The sequence below is a fragment of the Anabrus simplex genome, chromosome 2 (genome assembly GCF_040414725.1).
Source record: "Anabrus simplex isolate iqAnaSimp1 chromosome 2, ASM4041472v1, whole genome shotgun sequence".
NCBI lineage: Eukaryota > Metazoa > Arthropoda > Insecta > Orthoptera > Tettigoniidae > Anabrus > Anabrus simplex.
The window spans coordinates 684,187,911-684,212,139 of record NC_090266.1 but is presented as its reverse complement, the minus strand read 5'-3'; the positions used below and the strand labels follow the sequence as shown (position 1 = coordinate 684,212,139).

The 24,229-nt window shown below is 40.2% G+C and overlaps 1 protein-coding gene across 2 annotated transcripts in view; it reads left to right on the top strand.

Moving 5' to 3' along the window:
* LOC136863034 (inhibin beta chain) overlaps positions 1-24,229 on the top strand; it is a 680,816-nt gene that overhangs the window by 520,401 nt on the left and 136,186 nt on the right. For both annotated transcript variants that reach the window (XM_067139353.2, XM_067139354.2), the window contains one exon: positions 13,398-13,624. In XM_067139353.2, coding sequence (XP_066995454.1) covers positions 13,398-13,624 — 227 coding nt within the window. The remainder of the gene's footprint in view (positions 1-13,397; positions 13,625-24,229) is intronic.

Here is a 24,229-nt window from a genome sequence, read left to right as displayed (position 1 = left end):
GATTTTATAGGCGATCGGGAGGAGAGAGACACCCCTATAGTGGTTGACATCCTGCTTGTCCCCTTTCTTATGCAGCGGATGGATAAGTGCTGTTTTCTATTCTTCTGGGATTGTCTCCTTCTCCCAGATTTCCTTGACGATTTGGTGAAGATCATCTAAGATTTCCAGTTCTGCCCATTTCAGCATTTCTGCCGTTATTGAGTCCTCTCCACTTGCCCTGTTGTTTTTGAGGTTTTCAAGAGCTTCCTTGACTTCTTCCTTTGTTGGTGGCTCGTCATCTTGGACCTCTCCCTGAGAGCTTCCTCGCACTCTTCATTCCACAATATCTCTCTTTTCCTCCTATCCTGTCCTAGTGTTTTCTTTGCGGCTTCATTGATTCCCGTGCATAGTTCTTGCCAGTTCCCCTTTCTGCTGGTCCGGATTTCGTCCCTGAAGTTTCTAATGATGTCTTCAGCGATGTTCATTTTGTTTGTGTTGTATCTCATTATTTTAGGTGGGTCTCTCCTTTGTCCTATTGGGAGAAAACAGGTTTTAACTTTGGAGAGATAGTGGTCTGAATCGAATTCACCGTTCCTAATCATTTTGACGTTCATCACCTCCTTTGAGTTTTTGCTTGTTATCGCTATGTGATCCAATTGAAATTCCCCTAGTTCGGGATTCGGAGATACCCATGTCTTTGATTTTCTCAGGAGTTTTTTGAAGTGTCTTGACATAAGTTTCAACTGAAAAGCTTTGCAGAGTCCAATGAGCCTTTCCCCATTCTTGTTTGTCCTCTTATGTGCTGGATATTCCCCTACGACATCTCTGTACTTTCGTTCTTTCCCACTCTCTGCGTTCAAGTCTCCCAGCAGGATTTCTACGTTGCTCTTGGGTATCCGTGTGATTTCAGTTTCCAGAAGATCCCAGAAGTCATCAACTTTCTGTGGGTTATTCTTGTTGTCTTCGTTGATCGGGGCGTGACAGTTGATGAGAGTGTACCTTTTATTCTTGCATTTAATTATTATTATTATTATTATTATTATTATTATTATTATTATTATTATTATTATTATTATTATTATTATTATTATTATTTAGTGTCCGGTTCCATGGCTGAATGTTAGCGTGCTGGCCTTCGGTTCAGAGACACCGCATTCGACCGCATCGAGGAATTTAACAGGGTACTCGACAGTTAATACCTCCGGATCGGGGACTGGATAACCATATTCATCTACACACAGCAAAATATAGGCTACTATAAATCACTACAGAAACACGCAATAGTGAATGCATCATTCCACCTAACGTTGGCGTCGAGAAGGACATTCGGCCGTAAAATTGGAATGGAATTAATACAAAATACCAATTCCAGGTAACTGAGAAAAGAACAGGAATTATTATTATTATTATTATTATTATTATTATTATTATTATTATTATTATTATTATTATTATTATTATTATTATTATTATTATTATTATTATTATTATTATTATTATTCAAGTGATAGACTGTGAATTATTTCTCTATGTTGTTATATTATTTTGTTCAAGGTTTTCTGTTCTATATTTTAATTCTCTGTAAGTAGAGCTAAATTCGATTAATGGCAGTGTATTGTGATTTCTTTTGTAATTACTGGGAATGTGTTAATTTTCCTTCTTTATACAACAAGTGCATGTAGCCTGTATCTTGTATTTTAATGCCCTTTTAAAAATACATTATGCATCTTTGAGTGATTTCCTAATTAAGAAAACTGTGAAACGGTATTTATTCCTGGAGCCTGTATACTTGCTTCATCACCACAGCCACTTGTTTTGATCGCTTAGAATATGGCGGACGCGGCGTTCAAGTAGATTCAAATATGGCGGTCCAAAAGCCACTGTACAGTCCTCTTTCTAGCTGGTTGCTTCGGTGTCACTCGCTACTCCGAGTACTTCACTGCCACTCGGATATTCGGTTATCTCCGGAGGGGCGCTGTAATCACTACTACCAATTCAATCACTGGAAGCAGGCGCTTCGCTCCCAGCACTACGATCCGGTCACATCAGCTGGTGCTAGATCATTCTCTGCATTCAAACTAATCCTGTCCAAACATAAACTTACACCACAAAGTTATTATTATCGCTGAAACGACAGCGAGAATGACAATAATGCATGAATAAATTTGTTGTTGCATTGACCAGCTATTTGTCACTTTTAGTGATATAATCTCAACCAGATTTAAACTAGTTTACACAAATGATGCAGTAAGTGAGGGAGTGGGCTGTGCCAGAATTAGATGGAACTGAGATATTTTGAGTTTTGTGTTTGCCCTAATAAAGAGAAAAGTGTTCCTGTTAACATAGACTTTATTATTTACCATCCCAAAGTACACATTTCAAACTCTTTAGGAAAATTATTTACAGGATGTAATTCCGTCATTGAACCGTCTACTTAGGTTCTTTTCTCTTGCAAACAAACAAAATAAACTTGTATTAAAATAGATTCATCTACTCTGTAATGATAGCTCTTTTTCCTTTTCTTTTCTGGTCACAAAATTTTCTATCCTCCAACTAATTATGATATCATATGGAAAAAGCATCATTCCATATTTCCGTCCGTCTATACAATTTCCCATCAGTCTATCATGTCAATTGGAGCCCTGCAAGCGAAGCAGATGTGTATGCGGGAGTAGTGAGTGCTAAGTTGTGTAAGCGAAATGGATTCCCGCTCTACCGAGTGGCCATCGGCCGGTGAAATAACAGCGTAACGTACGAGGTATGTGGTTGAAAGCATGGTATTAATTAGTTTGAAATAGTGTTGGCAGCGATAGTGATCGCGGTGGTTTTAGTAATTGGAGGAGTGGAAAGCAATCCTAGGCCGTTAGGTTGGGAAGATACTGAAAAAACTAAGGAGTGGTAAAGGAGATCATCCAACTAGACACAACGAGGGAGCTGATCATGGAATAGAACAAACTTATTCAGGACATGAAAGATAGCCTGGGAAGAGATATGGCAGGTATAAGAGAGTGCCTAGATAAATATGAGGAGGAAATGGAAATTTCGTATTGTATTGGAGCAGCGCACACAAGAGTTGGAAATACATGTCCGGAGATCAACGCTTGCACAACGTAGCAGAAGCCTGATCATTTTTTGAATTACAGAGAATTGGGGCGAGAGTAAATTGGCATTATTATCTTCTGTGTTAGAAGTTATTACGGAAGAAGTGAATGTGAATGACGTGCAGAAAATAGGAAGGACTCAAGGAAATACGCCGATTAAGTTACAAATGGTATCCAGGGCGAAAGCCTATCAAATTCTTCGAAATGCCAAGAACTTAAAAGGGAAGAAGTTCGGATCAAGATAGGAGTTGAAGAAAGAAAGGAGATAAGTGTTCTTCGCTTCCACCTGGGAAAAGCCAGAAGAGAGGGTCTTATAGCGTTCACAAGGGGCAAGAGACTTACAATCATAGGCAACGTTTGGAGAAAGAATTACTCGTCATCTCACCTCGAAGCTTTGACTCGCGAAGACAGTGCAGTGCGATCACCACAGCGTGGAAGAAGGAGTGACGACTCGCACAAGAAACCGGAGTGGACGTGCCAACGGGTTTTCTGACAACTACTAAGAATGAGGATATTGTCACCAGCGGCGAACGGCGGCCTGTGAGTAAATGCTTAACATCTGAGGTTGAATCGTGGGATAGCACCAGTAGAACACCCGTAGCTGTAAAAAGCAGTAGTAAAATAGAAACTAATAAAAAAAGGAAAACAAGGACAGAATCTGAAAGACATTTGGGCTAAGAAGGGGGATCTCGTAGAGGTAACGGGAAGGAAAGGTGCTAGGGAAGTTTATACTTCTCCTCATGGAAGTTTAGACCAAACTGATATGACAATAAATACAAGAAGTAAAACAGAAAGTGTGACTGATAACAGAAAAGCAAAATAACTAGAACAGAGGATTGGCTTTGTTAATATAGAAGGCGTATTAATCAAACTGGGGAGTGACGAAGTGTTTTGAGTTTGTGGAAAATTTTGAGATATTTGCCTTTGTTATTGACCCAAAGGGAGGTTCTTATCGTGGAACGGGTATATCCCGAGAAGTGTAATGGAAAGAAAGCGAGGGGCACGAGGGAGAAACCCGGGAGGAATATCACTTCTAATAAAGGAGAAGATTAGTAATCAGAAGATATACCTGGGCGGATGTAGCTTAGAAGCATCAGTTAGGGACACCATATACAAACATGATATATTTTGATGATTTAATATAGGAGATTAACTTAATGAGAAGTAACTTTGAAGAAGCAGGAATCATTATGTTGGGAGATTAACAAATAACAATGTTATTGGCTCTACGTCCCACTAACTACTTTTACGGTTTTCGGAGGTGCCGCAATTTAGTCCAATAGGAGTTCTTTAACGTACTAGTAAATCTACCGACACGAGGCTGAAGTATTTGAGCACCTTCAAATACCACTGGACTGAACCAGGATCGAACATTCCAAGTTGGGGTGAGAAGGAAGCGCCTCAACCAAAATCAAATCAAAATCTCTTTATGTGCAAATGAGGTGGCAAATGGTACACAAAAATATATTATTGTCAAGCACTAAATTTTAAATTAACAAGAGAAGAAAATTTTCCTAGAATACAATATTATACAATTTACACTAACAATTTTTCTATTAAACACACAGCTCATCCTTAATAAATTTATATTGTTCACAAAATTCTACTTATAATATCTCCTGTAGTTACAAACATAGTCAGCTCATATACAGTATGTGGAATTACTTCAAATCTATATACTGTATATAAAATAACTTGTCCTGACTGACTGACTGACTGACTGACTGACTGACTGACTGACTGACTGACTGACTCATCATCGCCGAGCCAAAACCATTGGACATAAAGAAATGAAATTTTGGGCATAGATTCATATTAAGATGTAGGTGCTCGCTAAGAGAGGATTTTTGGATATTCCTTTGCTAAGGGGGTGAAAAGGGGGTTGAAATTTTAAAATGAGTGTACCTATATCTCAAAACTTTGAAAGTTTACAGATGTAAAAATTGGTATTTAGAATCTCCTTTAAAAATAAGGAAACATGTATTTTTTTGTTTTCAGAAAATCCCAATAGGAGGGGTGAAAAACGGTGAAAAAGGGGTTGAATGCCTTTAATCAGAACCGGTACTTATATCTCAAAAACTGAATATATTACAGACCTGAAAATTGGTACTTTTGATCTCTTTTAAAAATAAAGGAACATGTATTTTTTTAAAAATCCAATTAATCGGAGGGTAAAAAGGGGGGTGAATTTTTAAAAACAGTACATCTATATCTCAGAACTTTGAAAGTTTACAGATGTAAAAATTGGTATTTAGAATCTCCTTTAAAAATAAGGAAACACGCATTTTTTTGTTTTCGGAAAATCCCAATAGGAGGGGTGAAAAGGGGTGAATAATGGGTTGAATGCCTTTAAACCGAGCTTGATAGCTGCAGTCGCTTAAGTGCGGCCGGTATCCAGTATTCGGAAGATAGTAGGTTCGAACCCCACGGTCGGCAGCCCTGAAAATGGTTTTCCGTGGTTTCCCATTTTCACACCAGGAAAATGCTGGGGCTGTACCTTAATTAAGGCCACGGCCGCTTCCTTCCCACTCCTAGCCCTTTCCTGCCCCATTGTCGCCGTAAGACCTATCTGTGTCGGTGCGACGTAAAACAACTAGCAAAAAAAAACGAATGCCTTTATATCTCAGAAACTGAAGATATTGCTGACCTGAAAATTGGTATTTGGGTTCTCCTTTAAAAATAAAGAAATACGTATTTTTTATTCTTCGAAAATCCAAATAATGGGGGGGTAAAAAGGGGGGTGAATTTTTAAAATGAGTGTATCTATACCTCAAAACTTTTAAAGTTTACAGATGTAAAAAGTGGCATTTAGGATTCCCTTTAAAAATAAAGGAAAACGTACTTTTTTGGTTTCGGAAAATTCCAATAGGAGTGGTGAAAAAGAGGTTGAATACCTTAAATGAGGATACTTATATCTTAGAAACAGAATATATTACAGACCTGAAAATTGGTATTTAGGATCTCCTTTGAAAATAATGACCTACGTATTTTTTTTCTTTTCGGAAATCCACCTAAATTGGGGGGGGGGGGATTGAAAAATTAGTTGAATTTTTTCGTATGAGGGTACTGTTATCTCAAATAAGAAAGATTTTGCAGACGTGAAAATTGGTATTTGGAATTTGCTTTAAAATTAAAGAAACGCGTATTCTCAGAAAGTCTAATAAAGGGGGAGAGGTGAAACAATTGAAAAATCAATTGAATTAATTGTATGAGGATATTTACATCTAAAAAACTAAAGTTGTTACAGACATGAAAATTTGTATTTGGTTCTTCTTTGAAAGCAAAGAAAAAAGCATTTTTGGGGGTAATCATCTTGGGGGCGGGGGTGAAAAGGAGTTGAATTCCTTTTATGAGGACACATATCTCAAAAACTAAAGATAATTGCTATTTAGAAGATCCTTTACAATTAAAGAAACAAGTATTTCTTGCCGAAAAATTCAGTAAGGGGGGGGTGTGAAAGGAAGTGAAAAAAGTGATTTCTTTTTATAGGGATACTTATATCTCAGAACTGAAGGTAACAGACGTGAACATTGCTATTTGGAATCTCTTTAAAACATAAAGAAACACGCTTTCTTTTTCGGGGGGTGGGGGTAAATTAATTGCGATGGAGTGGAAAATGCGTTGAGAGCAATTGATTTTACTGTTCATAATGTACTTATTCTGATCATAAACTGATCATTTTTAGTATTCCCTGGGTTCGTTTTCAAGAGCCATCTTTTCCTTTGGAGAACATAAAGTTTAATTACAGTAGATTCTCCTGGCATATAAATACAAATTTAAACACATTTGAAATAAACGATAGGATTGATATTGACCGTGCAACTGTTCACCTCTATAATAAGGTCAATAATGCACGGAAGTATTTCATTCGTGTCGCCAGAACTCTCGCGCACTTGCCTACGCGCGACGATGGTGCTGGTCACATTTTCAGCAATGACAATGGCAGCAGATGTAATTTACCGCCAAGGAGCGGTCTTGCATCTTGCTGTGGCGTCCAGAACATCAATAATAATAATAATAATAATAATAATAATAATAATAATAATAATAATAATAATAAGCAGGGAAACCTGACAAATAAGCAGTCCCGGACCGACAGCGGCATTGCCACCAGGATGTGGTGGGACTATGCAGGGCACCATAGTCTCTAAAAATGCCACATAAATCCAGTGACGGCAATGTGACAAGGCGAGTGAGTGCCGCCTAAAAAGCACTCTGCCATTCCCGTGGCGTCTGTTCCCCATGTTAGGGGCGGCCTGGAAAACTTCTTGGTGCAGCGAACCAAGTCGTAGCAGATGGAAATTCAAGTTTCTAGAAGCACAAGCTCTAAACAAGTATCAGTCATGAAAGGTGCAATGAGTAACTCATATCCTCGTGGTGGCGAAGCTACCGAAGCTGGGCATTCGGATCCGGGGGTCCAGCAGCATTGCGCAAGTCAAGACCAGTCGGAGGGTCTTAGAATCCCAAAGACAAATCACAAATACAAACACAGAACGTTCATAGGGACACTGAATGTAAACTCGATGTTGAAAATAGGGAAACAAATGGAACTGACTAAAATGATGGATGAACAAGAGATGAAAATATTAGCTATACAAGAAACAAGATACCGAGACGAAAATACGGTACAAACACACAACTACAGGATTTATAAAGGTAAACCAGCAGATAAAATACAAAACACTAAAGGTCTTTGGATATTTGGAACAGCATTTGTAGTACACAATTCACTGGCAGACAAGATAACGGAATTCAAATCCACCTCACCAAGGATGTCAACACTAACTTTCAAAAACAAGAACAAGAAATACACAATAATAAATGCACATGCACCAATAAATAAGGACAACCAACAAAATCCACAGAAAGTAGAAAAATTTCGGGAAGGTCTGGAAGAAATCCTAGGATATACTCCAGAGAAAAATGTTGTAATTCTGCTAGGAGACTTCAATGCACAAATTGGAAGGAATGAACCATCAAGAACCACAGGAAAATTCACGGCTCACAGCAAGACAAACATGAATGGTAAGAGGTTGATAGAGTAGTGTGAAAAATTCAATTTGAACATCATGACCACCAAGTTCCAGAAGAAGCCAAAGAAACAAACAACATGGATATCACCTAACAAATTATTGGGCGAATTTCAGATTGACCATGTTGCAATCAGTTATGAAAACTCCAGAGAAATTCAAGATGTACATATAGCTAGAGGAGCAAACTTCGACTCTGACCACTATCTGACAAAAATTAGGATGAAATTAACACCAGAAAGGAGAAAAAGTAGTGGTACAAAAATTACAAGATACAGAATAGAAGATCTGAAGTTCAATCAGCAGACTGTGAATGAATACAAGAACAGGATAAATAAGATTCAAAGTCACAGTTGGACTGAGATGGCAACATCAATACAACAAGCAGCGGAACAAACAATCCTACGAAGTGAAAAGAAGAAACATCCGTGATGGAATGAAGTTTGCGAAGAAGCACTACAAACAAGGGCTCAGACGGAAGAAATGGAACTCAACTAAGAAACCAGAGACTGGGAGGCATTCAAAGCACAAAGGAAAACAACATCTAAAACCATAAGAGGTGAACGGAAACATTATGACACACAGCAACTAAAGAAGCTAGAAGAAGATTTCGTGAAAAACAATGCACGTAATTTCTACCAGACATTCAGGAGGAACTTAACAAGATACAAACCGCCAACCCTATGCTTCAAAGATGACAAAGGAAATCTAATCACTGGAAATGAACAGAATTGCCAACACCTTGCAAATTATTTCCAGAAACTACTGAACTGTAAAAAACCTGAGGAAACTCTAATGTTTGAGAAACCCAAGAACCAGACACCGGACTCAGAACCACCTAATAAAGAAGAAATCGTGGGAATAATAACAGGACTGAAGAACAATAAGACGTCAGGTGAAGATTCAATAGTTGCAGAGTTATTGAAATATCCCGGAGAACACTTAGTGACTCAGCTAGAAGCACTGTTTGGGGAGATTTGGCAGACAGAGAGCATCCCAAAGGAATGGAAGACATCATTAATACACGCGCTGCACAAAAAAGGAGACAGAACAAACGTTAACAATTACAGAGGAATATCATTGCCACCAGTTGCCTCTAAAATTCTATCCAAGGCACTACAAAACAGGACTGAAGGGATAATAGAAAAAGAACTTGGTGAATACCAGGCAGGATTCCGGAAAGGGAGATCATGCAGCGAGCAAATTTTCAACCTAATCTCCATAATACAACTACGTGCACTCACAGCCAAAAACCTAGTGATTGTATTTGTGGATTTTAAGAAAGCCTATGATTCAGTCGACAGAGCAACCTTGATAAGCACGTTAGAAGAGTTTGGGATAGATAAAAAAATAGAAATTTAATCAAAGAAACCATCACTGACACTACGTGACAGGTTAAGTTTATGGGTATGTTGTCAAAACCATTCAAGATCGAAACAGGTGTCCGGCAAGGGGACGGGATGTCACCACTCCTTTTTAATGTTATATTTGAAAAAGTGGTCAGAGAGTGGAGGAAGAGACTGACGGAATTAGGGGTGGAAAATGGAATATCACTGGGAAGATCTGGAGTCAAAATTGACTGCCTAGCATTCGCAGATGATATGGCAATACTGGCAGAAGACACTGAAACAGCCAAGGTACAAATTGAAACACTTCAAGAGACTGCTGTAAGGACGGGACTTCAAGTATCCTTCGAAAAGACGGAACTAATGATTCAGGACAAAAAGGATCCGACACAAAATATTGTCACCAAATATGGAACAATTAAAAGAATACAGAAGTTTAAATATCTAGGGGAATGGATAACCCCAACAGGACTACCAGGAATAGCATTACAGGAAAGGGCAAGAAAGATGGAAGCAGCATACCAGTTATGTCGAAATGTCTACATTAAAAAATCAGTTTCATTCACTGCAAAAATCAGACATTACAACACTGTCATCAAACCAGAAAGTCTATATGCGATCGAATGTATTCCACTGAACAGGAAGGGCTTACTAGAAAACATTGAAAAGACAGAAAGGAAGATCTTGAGGAAGATACTAGGGCCCAGGAAAGTGGGTCAAGAATTTAGACTGCGACCAAATGAGGAACTATACAAAAGGACCGAAAAAATCACAACATCCTTCAAGAAGAGAAGATTCTGCTTCTACGGACACATTAAAAGAATGCCACCAGAGAGAACAGCCAAGCGAATTCTGGAATACATGGAGAACAGGAAGACACAAACTAGCTGGCTTAAAGGGGTCAAGGAGGATATGGAGGAAAATAATATATCACAGCAGGTAGTATACAACAGACAGGAATACAGAAAAATCATCAACAAAATTAAGGGATTCCGAGATCAAAATAGCAAAAAACGGACCGGCAACAACTGGTCATGAGAACGTAAAGAAGCCCACTCCGAAAGGATGAAGAAGTACTGGGCCGATCGAAAAAGGAAGAACCGTAAATGAATGATGCTTAACGTGGTCCATAGTAGACCCATTCGAAAACAATAATAATAATAATAATAATAATAATAATAATAATAATAATAATAATAATAATAATAATAATAATGTCCAAATGTGCGGACCGCGCTAGAAACCTGTCCTGGACGGGTAATGACTTCGATTGCAGTCCGGCCGCGGGTTCAGTACCGCCAAGGCACCCAAGACGACACCACGCCGGATCTCCTCAAGGATTTGAACCATATTAAAAATGCTTAAAGGAAAAGATGGCAAAGATTTCGGAACCCAACTGCACGAGTGGAATATCTGGAATTAGCCCGGGAAGAACGAAATCGATTGCTGGAAAGAAAGATTGAAAAATGGGTGGAACTTTTCCGTAATCTCTCAGCAAACGAATCAGATCGCCAATTTTGGCGGATTCTCTCAGAAAAAGAGTCACATTGCGAATTCCTGCGGATAATATATAAAACGTTAAGCATTCAACTATAAGTTTCATTATAATACCGTAGCGAAGCACGGGTATCTTGCTAGTTCAATTATAAATGTCAGTAAAAAAATGAAATGGCGTATGGCTTTTAGTGCCGGGAGTGTCCGAATACAAATAAATGTCAGTATAATACCGTTGCGAACCACGGGTAACTGGCTAGTCTCTATATATAAAATAGCATGTCCTGACTGACTGACTGACTGACTGACTGACTGACTCATCATCGCCTAGCCAAAACTACTGGACATAATGAAATGAAATTTTTGGAGATACATCTTTATTAGTGTGTAGGTGCTCACTGAGGGTGGATATTTTGATATTCCGTCGCTAAGGGGGTGAATTTTTAAAATGAGGATATCTATATCTCGAAAAGTTTACAGTCGTAAAAATCGGCATTTGGAATCTCCTTTAAGAATAAAGAAACACGTACCTACTTTCTTAATACGGAAAATCCCATTGGGGGATGAAATAAGAGGGAAAAAGGGTTGAACACCTTGTATGAGGAGACTTATATCTCAAAAACTGAAATTGTTACAGACATGAAAATTGGTAATTGGAATCTACATTGAAAATAAAGAAACAAGTATTTTTGTGGTTTTAATGGATAATCCGATGAATAGGTGTGAACAGGAGTGACAAACGGGGTGAATTTTTAAAAAGACTATGTCTGCAAATTATCTCAGACATGTAACATAATACAGATTTGAAAACTGGTATTTGGAATTTCCTATAAAAGTAAAGAAACATAAATATTATTTTCGGAAAATCCACTTAAGGGGAACTGAAAAAGGGGGTGAATTTTTTAAAATTAGCATATCTACAGTATATCTCAAAAACTTAACATGTTGAAGACGTGAAAATTGGTATCTGGAATCTCCATTAAAAAATAAGGAAACACGTATTCTTTGGTTTTCGGAAAAACCCTTAATGGGGGCTGAAAGAATTGAAAAATTGGTTGAATTATTTGTATGAATATATATACCAAAAAATCTAAAAATGTTATAAACGTCAAAACCTGTATTTGGAATCTCCTTTAAAATACAGGAACGCGCATTTTGGGGGAATCTTGGTAGGGGGGTGAAAATGGAGATGAATTCCTTTTACGAGGATACATATACCTCAAAAACTGAAGATGTTACAGTCATTATAATTCGTATTTGGAAGCTCTTTTAAAGAAACGGGTACTGTTTATTTTTGGAAAATTCACTTATGTGGGGAGTGTGAAAGGAAGTGAAGAAAAAAAAGAATTCTTTTTCTGGAGAAAATTATATCTCAAAACTGAAGGTTACAGACGTGGAAACTGGTATTTGGAAATCTCCTTGAAAAATAAAGAAGTGCTCATTTTTTTTGGCTGGGGTGAAACCAAATTAACGGGTGGGGGTGGAGTGAAAAAAGGAGTTGAATGAGGGAGGAGATGGAGGGTTTGAGGGAGATAATTAGGATTCTCACAGAAGACAGGAAGGAAGATAGGACTCCCTCAAACAATGTCCAGGTTACAGTAGGTGTACAAGAGGGAGGGGAAGGGAAGGGGGAACTGTAGAAGACAGGTGGTGTAATGTTCTAAAGGGAAGGAGATTGCAGGCTAAGGGCTCTATTCAGGAACAGAACTCAGGACAGGTGTCTATGAGAAATCGGTACGAGCCACTCCAGGTAGAGCAACAGAGGGAAGATGAGGAACAGGGAAATGTTGCTGAGATGTGTGGAAGTAGGAGGAAGGGAAAAGGTAAGAAAGGAAAATGTAGAGTAGAGGATAGGAAAAGCAGGTGGAACAGGGTCATGGGAGGGAGAAAAGGGAGGAGTAAGTAGCTTCTGCAGATATTAGGAAAGATAGGGCTGACCAGGAGGGGAGTGATCAAAGGAGGTGGGTAGGGTTGAGGCTCTGGTACTGGGGGATTCCATGGTTAGACACATGGGGAAAGTGTGTTAAGGAAAGGTAACCAGGGTAGGGTGTTATCCAGGAATTAGGTTGAGGCAGATGCTGATAAAAGTAGAAGAGAAGGAGGAGGGGAAGGAGAAGGTGGTAGTTTTTCACGTTGGTACCAACAACGTAAGGCAAGCTAATATAAGTACCAACATAGTTAGGGATGTGTGGGATCTGGTAGTGAGCACCTACACTCTAATATGAATGTATCCCCAAAATTTCATTTCTATATGTCCAATAGTTTTGGCTCGGCAATGATGAATCAGTCAGTCAGTCAGTCAGTCAGTCAGTCAGTCAGTCAGTCAGTCAGGACATGTTATATAGATGATATAAAAAAAAGATCAAACTTTCTTGTTTGATACCTGTAATGTCTTACTTTTCATCTCAAATCCATTCCCCTGACAAAAGCTGCTGTTACTGTTTCAGGTCATAGACTGAACGGACAAACTCTCCTGGAATTTTCTCACTTCCAAGATTTGGATAAGGACGGCAGTGGTGTAGAGCTGCGAGTGAAGTCTGCAACTCTGTGGGTCAAAGTTGACTTTCGGGCCTCACTTCCTCGAGCATTTCGTCATAGTCTGCAAGATAGAAACCTAACATTATGGTTGTTTAAGGTGACACGGCCACCAGCCCAGCTGCATTTAAGTGGTAAGGTATGTCGGTTGTATTGTGAAAAAATAGAGAAAATATATATGTTTCCTTTAGTTTCTATGGGCATCAAATTAATTGCAAGAATTTTCCATTCAACATTATGAAGTTTAAATATGGCTTGAACATTAGTTAATTGAACAGAACAATTGCCATGTTTGTATCCAAAATTGTTCCTGGTCAGGAAAACTGGAATTCTTAAATGATCATACATACATACATACATACATACATACATACATACATACATACATACATACATACATACATCTTCACTATGGACTGTTATGCCTTTTGGTGTTCAGTCTGCAAGTTTCTGTCATTGAACTGTGAATTTCAAAAATGTTCTATTGCATTTTGTTCTTTGGCCTTGTTTAATTCCTTACCTCTTCCCTATAAATCATGAAAAACTGAGTTTAACCATTGTTATCTTGGTCTCTCTCTGCTTCTTTTACCTTCCATAGTCAAACCCATTATTCTCCTAAGTAACCTCCATTCACTTCACATGACCCCACCACCAAATCTGGTTGATGTGCTCAACTTCATCAAGTTAACCACTACCTTAACCATCATCTCCTTATTGTATTCACTCCCCAGCCATTGTTCCCATCTGCTAGAACCAGCATCATTTTTACTACTTTCATGTCTATTACATCCAATGTATGATTAAAACATTCCAAGTCAGAGCAGCTTTCGCCCCTGTACAGCACAGTCGGTCTAAAACGGAATGTGTGAATTTTATATCTTCCAGGAAATCAATTCTCAACAACTGATAGCAACTATGAGCTAGCTTGCTCAATCAATCAATCAATCAATCAATAAATCAATCAATCAATCAATCACTCAATCAATCAATCAATCAATCAATCAATCAATCAATCAATCAATCCTAATCTGCTTTTAGGGCAGTCACCTGGGTGGCAGATTCCCTATCTGTTGTTTCCCTAGCCTTTTCTTAAATGGTTGCAAAGAAATTGGAAATTTATTGAACATCTCCCGTGGTAAGTTATTCCAATCACTAACTCCCCTTCCTATAAACAAATATTTGCCCCAATTTGTCCTCTTGAATTCCAACTTGATCTTCTTATTCTGATCCTTCCTGCACTTAAAGCCACTCAAACTTATTTGTCTACTAATGTCATTCCATGCCATTTCTCCACTGACAGCTCGGAACATATCACTTAGTACTGCTTGAAGTATATCAACCAACATTCGTTCTAAGTGATATACCGGTATGTGTTGTAATTCAGTATTCCTGCCCTCAACGGGCAGCTCATCTTCTTTCTCCCAAGTCTTCCCAGCCCAAACTTTGCTACATTTTTGTAATGCTACTCTTTTGTCGGAAATCACCCAGAACAAATTGAGCTGCTTTTCTTTGGATTTTTTCCAGTTCTTGAATCAAGTAATCATGGTGAGGATCCCATACACTCCATTATATTTTCTACACTTCCATTCACTTTCATGTAATATGCATCCATTTGACATGATCCACCTCTTCCACTTTCATATCCCCTATCTGAAATTCAGTCGCCTTAGGTTTCTTCCTAACTGACATTATTTTACTTTTGGAAATGTTAATTTCAGATCATTCTTACTGCACCTCTTTTCAAACTCCAAGATGATTAGATGGCAGTATTTCAGCACAGTCTGCCATCAAGACCAAGTGACTGTTAAGAGTCAAATTGTCCGGCTCCTTGGTAGAGGACCCAATGTTCGATTCATGGCTGGGCCAGGGATTTTAAATTCTTAAGGATAATTCCTTTGGCTCGGGGACTCATCATTTGTGTTCATCTTAATACACATCGCTTCATCTACATAAAACAACACCACACTACCAACCACCACAGAAACATGCAATAGTGAAGAAATCCCTCTACATAGCATCAGTGTTGGGAATGGCATCTGGCCGTAAAACTGGTCCAAGTCCTCATGAAGTGCTGACCCCAATACATTAGGAAAAAGGCCAGGAAGAGAAAGTTGGCATAGGCCAAACTATTACATTTCCAACCAGCTGAATCCTTGTCATTTTTATCTTTCAGTAAATGAACCATGTATCATGTAAACTATGAAACATACAGGTGAAAGTCAGGTCTAACCTCTGTGACTACATTGAACCAAGAACACACTGTGGCGATTGCCAACATAAATGTTTTCTGATTTCCCTGTAATAACTTACTCCTGATCTTGTAATCCCTCACAATGACAACTCTTCCCTTTGTACTCTGCCATATGCCTTCTCTAGATCTATGAAGATGAACATAACTGCCTATTCTTCACATAGCATTTTTCAATTACTTGATGCATACTGAAAATTTAGTCCTGTGATCTGAAACCACACTGGTTTTCATTTAATTAACTCTCCACCATTGATCACACCCTTTTCTCTAAAATGCCTGTGAATGCAAGTAGTACTTTGACAGTGGTGATGCTTCCAGTTCACCTGCTAAAAGATGGGTGAAATTACCACTTTTGTTCAATGAGAACGTACGTTACTCAAATTCCATTCTAATCCTATTACTCTACAAAGCCACTTCATCCCTACATTTCCACTAGATATTTCAGATATATTTTGATCTATTCCCATTGTTTTCCTGACACTGCAGTTAACGTACCATCCTCTCCATTTCCTCAAGCATGAGTTCATTACCATCATAGTTCACCCACCAATTAATGTGGTTGTTTGTGACTTTGACAAAAATATTTTTGTTCTTATTGAGAAGATTTTCAAAAAATATCTGTCCTCTACAAACAATTGTACTTCCTATTTCTTTCATCTGCATAGCATTGCCTGTCTGCATTAGTTCTTGTTCAGATCTTTTTATCTTTAAAAGCTGCCTGACATAATCATTCCAGCAAAACAAACATCTTTTCCCTCTTTTCACCTAGTTATTACTTGCCATGCCCGTACCCATTCTCTTTCTACAGTATATCCTAAAACTACTTACTGCCTATTCTGCAGCTGATAAAATTACAATTTAATGTATTTGCATGATTGCATCTCTTTAGTTGTCCAGAGCAGCCCTCTTACGAACATTTGAATTTTCTCTTTATAGACATGCTTGTCAGCTTAGGTCTCAACTCGGGTGAAGTTCCACCTCTCAAGGGAGCTGTCCGATTTGATTAATCATATTATGAGTACCGGTAGAGATTCAATTTGATAGATGATTACATCCTAAATATCAGATGCTGAGAGCTAAAGGAAGATTTATATAACATTTGGAAGAAATTTACACACTGTTGAGAGAAGACTATATCCATATTCACACCACACTACCAACCAGCACAGAAATATGCAATAGTGAATACATCCCTGTACAGAGGGTTGCAACAGGAAGGGTATCTGGCTGTAAAATAGGGCCAAATCCACATGCCAAGATGTGAAAAAAGCAGTAGAAGAAAAAAACAAGTTGAGAGGAGACTAGAAACAAGGCAATGGTATTGTTTTCTGCATCATATCAGCAACAGACAGAGAAGTACGTATTCATGATAGGTATAGGAGACAAAGTCTGTAATTTCTAGCATTGGTGTTCAGTAAACTGCCTCAGTGAATGTTTGAGTAAGAAGGTTGTCCTGCCTAAACGATATATTTTTTAATTGCATGAGTATGTGGTATACGATAACAATTTTTGAGTATAACTTAGTTGCCATGTCCATCCATCCCCACCTTTGAGTTCTTGCAGAGAACTTCTCTCTGTCCTTTAATATACCTGAGGGCTATTAACGGTGCATGTCTGAGCTCCTAGTAGCTGGTTGTTACCAAGATGGCCCTTGACTGCTCAACTTCCACAGTAAAGCATTTGTTCATAGATGCATTTTTAAGGTCTAGCTTCCATAATAATTTTAGACACAGTTACATAAAATTCTAAAAGCACTATGGAAAAATAAACCGCACATGAACTGTTTTAGATACTATGATACCCTTTAAGTTATCATGGAGGAGGAAAGATATCTGGTATCGACATGATACTGTATAGGCTTTCGGGCTTATGCCATGTCAAGAAAATAAGGTGAAATTCTTTACATTTCGCAGAGAACTGTACTCTGCGTCATCAGAAGAAAATCTCGACTGTCCATGAGAAAGGCTTCTTAAACAATGACTTTTTGAAATTTAGACGTTATAATAGAAGTGGAAATGGTACGTTCATTTGTCACCAGATGGCTCCCCAGACGTGGCACAGTTTGAAATGTAAGCTGACCGAACCATCAGAATCAGTCTAAGAGGGTTGAGTGGTTAGCTCTATGCCCGGCTGCCTTTGCCCCCAGGAATTAACCTGGTACTTATTTTTGGTGTAGGCTGTGTGAACCTCAGGGCCATGTGTACCTCCAGAAGTGGAAATCTCCTTTCTTAAATTTTTTGACTTCCTGACTGGGAATCGAACCCATGTCCCTCCGGGTGAACCGAGCACGCCTTCATCGCCTCGGCCAGGCAGTCACTTACATAATATAGAGCACATTATAATAAATGTGAGTGTTGCATGTAGTACAAGAATGATTGAATACAATAGTATATGACTGGAAGATTGCAATTATGTGAATGAGGGTTAGGGAGGCCGTCCATCAATGGTCTGGGTTTTCATTAAATACTTAATTGACCTTGTTAGGCTATATGATATGTCAGCTAGGTTCTGGGTTATGACTGAGGGTGTGTTGAATTACCCAGTCACAGTCTGCATTATGGCGGGTGGCTGGTCTGTGTGTTGGGTATGGATACAACAGTGGAGAGGAGATAAGGTATGTTGGAGGGTTTTAATGGGAAATGTCAAAAGTTGGGATGTGATTGGTTTGCTGGGACTTAAGGCTTTATCTAGAAATATCTGAAAAAAGAGGGAGATATGAGTGTCTAGTTTGGGAAAGGGTAAGATCTCATATAGGTCCTTAGTGTGATAAAGGCGTCATTCCTTGGACAAGAGATGATGGTAACGGTGTGGTTGGGAATAAGTTACAGCAGCCTAGGCAGGGTGACCATAGGTGTTAGTGGATCGGATGAAGGTTTTATAGTTTAGGAGTTGTAATTTGGTATTGAAACCCCCAGTTGGTACCAGCAAAGCAGCTGGGATCTGCAGGAGATGGTAAGTCATATGCTGGTCAGTTGTGACACCTGGGTATTTGAGAACAGGTTGATAGGGGTTTTGCGGACTTTGAGGCCGAGGTGGTTAGGGTTGCAGGTGGTAGAGAGACAGACTCTATGGGATCAGAGCAAGATGGATTGTGTTTTGGTGGGGTTAAAGTATAGTAAACATTGTTCGCACCAGGTGGTAAGAGAATTGAGGTAAGGTTCAAGGATACAGTTAATGGCTTGGACTGATAGAAGCAGAGCATAGACAACAGTGTCACCTGCAAATTACAGAAGCTGAAATGGTGGAGGAGGTTGGAAAATGTTTGCCATGAAAAGGATGAATAACAGTGGAGATTGCAGAGACCTTTCTGGCACTCCAAGTTACATGGGGAAAGGGTGGGGAGAGGTGGTCCTAGATGGATATGCATGTTGTTCTATTGGTGTTCTATTGGTGAGGTAGGAAGCAAAAAAGCAGATGAAGAAGGTAGGGAGAGTGAGAAGTTGAAGTTTACAGATTAAGGCTGGATGCCAGACAGAGTCAAATGCTTTGTTGAAATCAAAAGTGAAAGAAGACTAGGACGGGCTAGGTTGCAGCAGATGGTGATGTATTGGAAAAGACAGAGGAGCTGATATGAAGTGGAAAGACTCTGGTGGAATCCACACTGGGAGGGAAGCAGTAAGTGGTTGGCTTGGAGGTAGGGGTGGATTTGGTAGATGGGATGATAGGAGTCAGGGATCAGAGAAGTCCTCTCCAGGTTTAGAGAATAGGAGCATTGTGGATCATTGACAAGCAGTGGGATGAAAGCCAGATGAGAGGATAAAGGTGTATAGGCAGGCTAAGAGTGACAAGAGCTCATCTTGGGCTTGGCGGATGTGGTGGTAGTGGTTTGGTCTGGACCAGGAGTGGAGTCACAGGTTTGGGATAAGGCGTTTGGGATGTCAGTGGCTGTAATTGGGGTATTGAGGACTAGGGTGTGATGTTATGATTGGAGAAAGCCAGTAGAGAAGGGGAGGGAAGTTAGTTTTGGTAGAAGATAATATCGGTCTGAGAAGAGAGGCGGTGGATTAAAGGGTGAAAGTGTGAGAAAACGACCTCCACTTTATCCACCATGTTTGCTGGAGACTTGCTGTCATGTATGATGGGATAGAAAGGGTTGCATTGTTGGCCGAGGAGGGAGGAAAGCTTGTGCCAGAATGTGGAAAGGGATGCATGCTAGGAGGAGGGAAGTACACGTTTGAGACCAGGATTTTTGGCGGTAATCCTTTAGGTAACTGTTGATTATTGGAATAGTTTGGCAATGGAGGTGAAGGAAGTAAGGATCTTGGGGTCTGGAGTATTGTTAGATATGATTGGGACAGTTTCTGCAAGTGACAGAATTTGGAAGAGATTCGAGGTTTGTGGAGAATGTAGAGGGAAGTGGTTATATAGGATGCGGATGCTGTGGTTATTGTGGTATGGATGAATTGAGATGTGGTATCTAAGGAATGAGCATTGGTAGGAGGAGGAGATAGTTGTGACAGGGATCTGGAGATGTGGTCTTAGTATCCTGACCAATCGGCTTTGGAGAAATTGGTGATGAGTCGTGGGGGGGGGGGGGGAGGAGGATTAGAACGGCGGTCACAAGTAGGGATTTTGATTAAAACTGGGAGATGATCCCTGCCTACGATGGGGAGAAAGGAAACTTTTAGGAGGTTTTTGAAGGATGTATGGGCAATGATTGCATTACGGGTTGTTTGTGAGGAGGGGTGGGATGGTTCTGTGAGTGAAATGAATAAAGAATCTATGCAATGAAGGAATGTCAGACAATGAAGGGTGCGGAAGATTGTTTTGGGTCTGGAGGAGGAAGCTATGGGTCCTTGAGGGCATTGTTAGATGGATCGGATGTTATTTATACTGCGGGGTGCTTAGGACAGAGGGGGAAATTTGGTGGCTGAAGCAGTGTTGATTGGTGCTGCATTCACTGGCTGTGATCCTGAGTTGCAGCCGATTGCTGTGGGAGTCTCGGCGGCTGTTGGTGGTCCGTGATTGGAGCCTACTGGTGTGGTATCGATGGCTAACCTCCTCAAAGGAGGTTCGGTTTCCAGGGCCTATTGAGGTTGATTGCATTTATATTGTACCTGACTGGAATCTCCGTGTATAGGCAGAGGAGGAATGAGTAAGTGGCATGATGTGGGTGGTGGTAGATCTTTTGAAGAACACATAGTTACTGAGAGATGAGCTTGTGTCATGTCTGTCAGGGCAATGTTACTACTGCTGGAAGTGGTGGCGACAGTGGTGGTTGTTACGGGGATGGAAGTTACAGAATTCATTGTGGTGCAATAACTTACTGTTCCTTATTTTACACTGGCTCTTTGGGTAAACCCTTTTAGGCAAGGAGGCAAGGGAATCACCAAACACAAGCCTTTAGATGTGTAGTAGCTCTTACTTGGGGTCAGACACCAACACTTGTATTGAACACACTGCCACAGTGATAGAGAATTTTCTTCTTCTTCTTGTTGCAACAAAGTTGTCCTGAGGTGAAAACTTGTTCAATAGTAGCTCAGTCCATCTACTTATCAACGTTTTTAAGGAAGAGTGCCCTCTCATGGTAGATTTTGGTGTAAGTACTACCGCCGCAGAGTGAAAGGTCACAGGTGACTTGGGGGGGTTGGCTGGGTAAGTTTTCATTCTGTACCCAGACAGGGTACCTAGAGGATTACACCCTCTTTCTGGCTAAATATCAATACATACATCAAAAGTTTTCATTCCCCACCCTGAAGGACCACCTGGGAGGTAATGCCCTCCCTCTGGCCAAGAGATGCGGGCAGGTTGGGGAGATGTGAAGGATGAATGAGGTGGATAAAGGATGTGAAAAAGGGGGAGATGAGAGGGGGTTGCAGCCTCTTGGCTAAGGGTTTTACATGTTTATTTTATTTTGTTTTATATACAAGAAGGAAGGTAATTTATTTGCTGTTGTGATATACACCAACTCTTTTGTTCCTTTTTTAAAAATCTAGATTAGTTTGGAAATATCATATTTCTACAGATTTAACAAAATCTTGAGTTATTTTCCATTGTATCCTATGCCTGGAATTCCAGATATGGAAACAGATGGCGAAAGTTGTAAGTGGGTGACTATGTAACATAATAATATTGTTCTTTTGATGCACTTATAAACCTACTATAATATATGTACTATGAGTGGCAACTTGCTAGTTGTACAAATTCGTAGAAGGAGGAACTTACAAAAATTAGAGAGCTGTGGGAATTTAAACGAGTGTTCCCAGAGGTGTGAAGTTGAAGTGAGAATTTAAGCCTGGATGGGTGGTTGAGAAATGTAGATTTAAGGTTTGATTTGCTATGGCTTGTAGGTGTTTGAGGACTAAGGATCTGTTGTAGGGGTGAATATTGAGAAATGAGATAGTTATGAAGCAGATGAGATCTTCAACTGTGGGTGGTGATAAAAGGGAATGGTTAGGTTATATGGGCAGGGTGATGGTTTTAATAGGGGCTACAAGTTCTGGTCGATTTTTTGGAGGTGGAGTACAGCTTTTGCAATGGCGTGAGTATACTGAGCGAGTACCTCAACAGGTGTGACACAGGGGTGATTTATTTTTATTTATTATTTTGCTACTTGCTTTACATCGCACCAACACAGATAGGTCTTATGGTGACGATGGGATAGGAAAGGCCTAGGAGTGGAAGGAAGTGGCTGTGGCCTTAATTGAAGTACAGCCCCAGCATTTGCCTGGTATGAAAATGGGAAACCACGGAAAACCATCTTCAGGGCTGCCAACAGTGGGATTCAAACCCATTATCTCCCAGATGCAAGCTCACAGCCACGTACTGGGGTGATTGGTGGGTGTTGGGACATCAGGGCATAAAGTGTTGTTGATTGCAGTGTCCACATACCGGACTATGAGCAGTGCAGTGAGTGGTGGGATGATTGTTGTAGGCGAGGTACCTCTCACACTTGTTGGATTGTGGAGGTGGTGCACGAGATGGTTCAACTTTACGGTGGTGTCAGTGAATGGAGACTCGACTAGCCAATACCTGGTCTGTGTCTTTTGGTGATGGTAGAAGAATTCATACTATGTATGCTGGACCCGTTGCATTTTTGATCCGGAAAGCCTTTTTTGCTGAGATGCCTTCTGTGTTGAGCTTGGAGAGTGTGGTGTCTTCAGTAATGGAGGGGTCTACCCCACATACTGCACAACTGAGAAGAAAGTAGCATGGATGGGCAAGTGGAGTTTTTATAGGTGGCGTTGGAAGGGGTTGAAGTGGATGTTTGTTTCTAGATGTTGGAAGCCTATGGCAGTGGTGAGAAGATTGGCAACAGCTTCCCTGTTGACCTGCATGATGACTCCATTTGTAGTTCCGATGTCCGCTATGTCTTCTTGGCTATTTGTTGTGTCTGACTAGGGTGGAGATAATGGTGTGGGGTGATTGGAAGTCAGGGGAGAGATTGAAATTAAGAATGAATGTATTCCTGCTGGAGCGGGTTTGAGGAAACGGGAGCGATTCATAGGGCATTTAGTGCCAGATACAGCGGAAAATGCAAGCGTGGGAGGAGTGGAGGTAGCGGAGACAGTGGTGGTAGTAGGAGGAATATTCTGAATTGAGTTGTCCATGGGTAGCAGTGGATCAGTTGTCGTCACTGCTGGAGGTGCAAATTGGTGTTGTAGAGCTCATTCCTCTGCTGCCGTAGAATGTGGCATCAGTCTTGTAAATTGAAATTGGAATCTGGAGTTGTCCCATAGTGGAGCTGGTGTCGCTGCGATGAATCTGGCTTGATAATTAGGCGCTGCGTAACTGGACATTACTGCCGAGTGGTATGCAACTGTGGCTGATTGGATGAGTTCGGTAATGGTCGTAGTTGTGGTGGTACTAGTTGTTGATGTGATGGTAGCCACACAGTGAGGTGAATATCGAAACATGGTAATTATGTCTGTCCCAGTAGATTTGAAAAAGTTCATGGCAGATTATTCCACCTGCGTTGCGGTAGTTGCTGGTGATGGGCCCGTCCTGAGGTGAAACCTCACGGATTTTCTTTTGTCCACCTGTTTAGATCACCTTTTCAATGTAAATTGAAATTGGAATCTGGAGGTATCCCATAGTGGAGCTGGTGTCGCTGGTATGTAATGACTTATAGTGTTGAAATTCATTGGATGGCAAAGAATGAAATGTGAATACTACTACTAAAAATGTTTTCATTCCTGTGATGGTGAAGGAGATGTGTGGAGAAGGGGAGAGGTTTGGCAGCCATGGCCTATACTATGAACTTCCCGGCATTCGTTTTAGTGTAGGAGAATGGAATAATATGGAAAACCATTCTCAGGACAGCCAACAGTTGGGGCCAGCTGTGGGGTCCAGCCCTTTCCCATCTCCCAAATGCTGAGGCATAGAGCCATCATAGAGCCATGGCCACCCCTCCTTGGTCGGAGTGCAGAGCTGTTGGACAACAGATCAGCTGTGGCCACTTGTGGTCCGAGACCCACTCTGCATCCACCAAAACAAAAATGTGAGTTTATCAGAAGCCAAAAGTCTGATAACTGCATACAGGAGATAATTCTC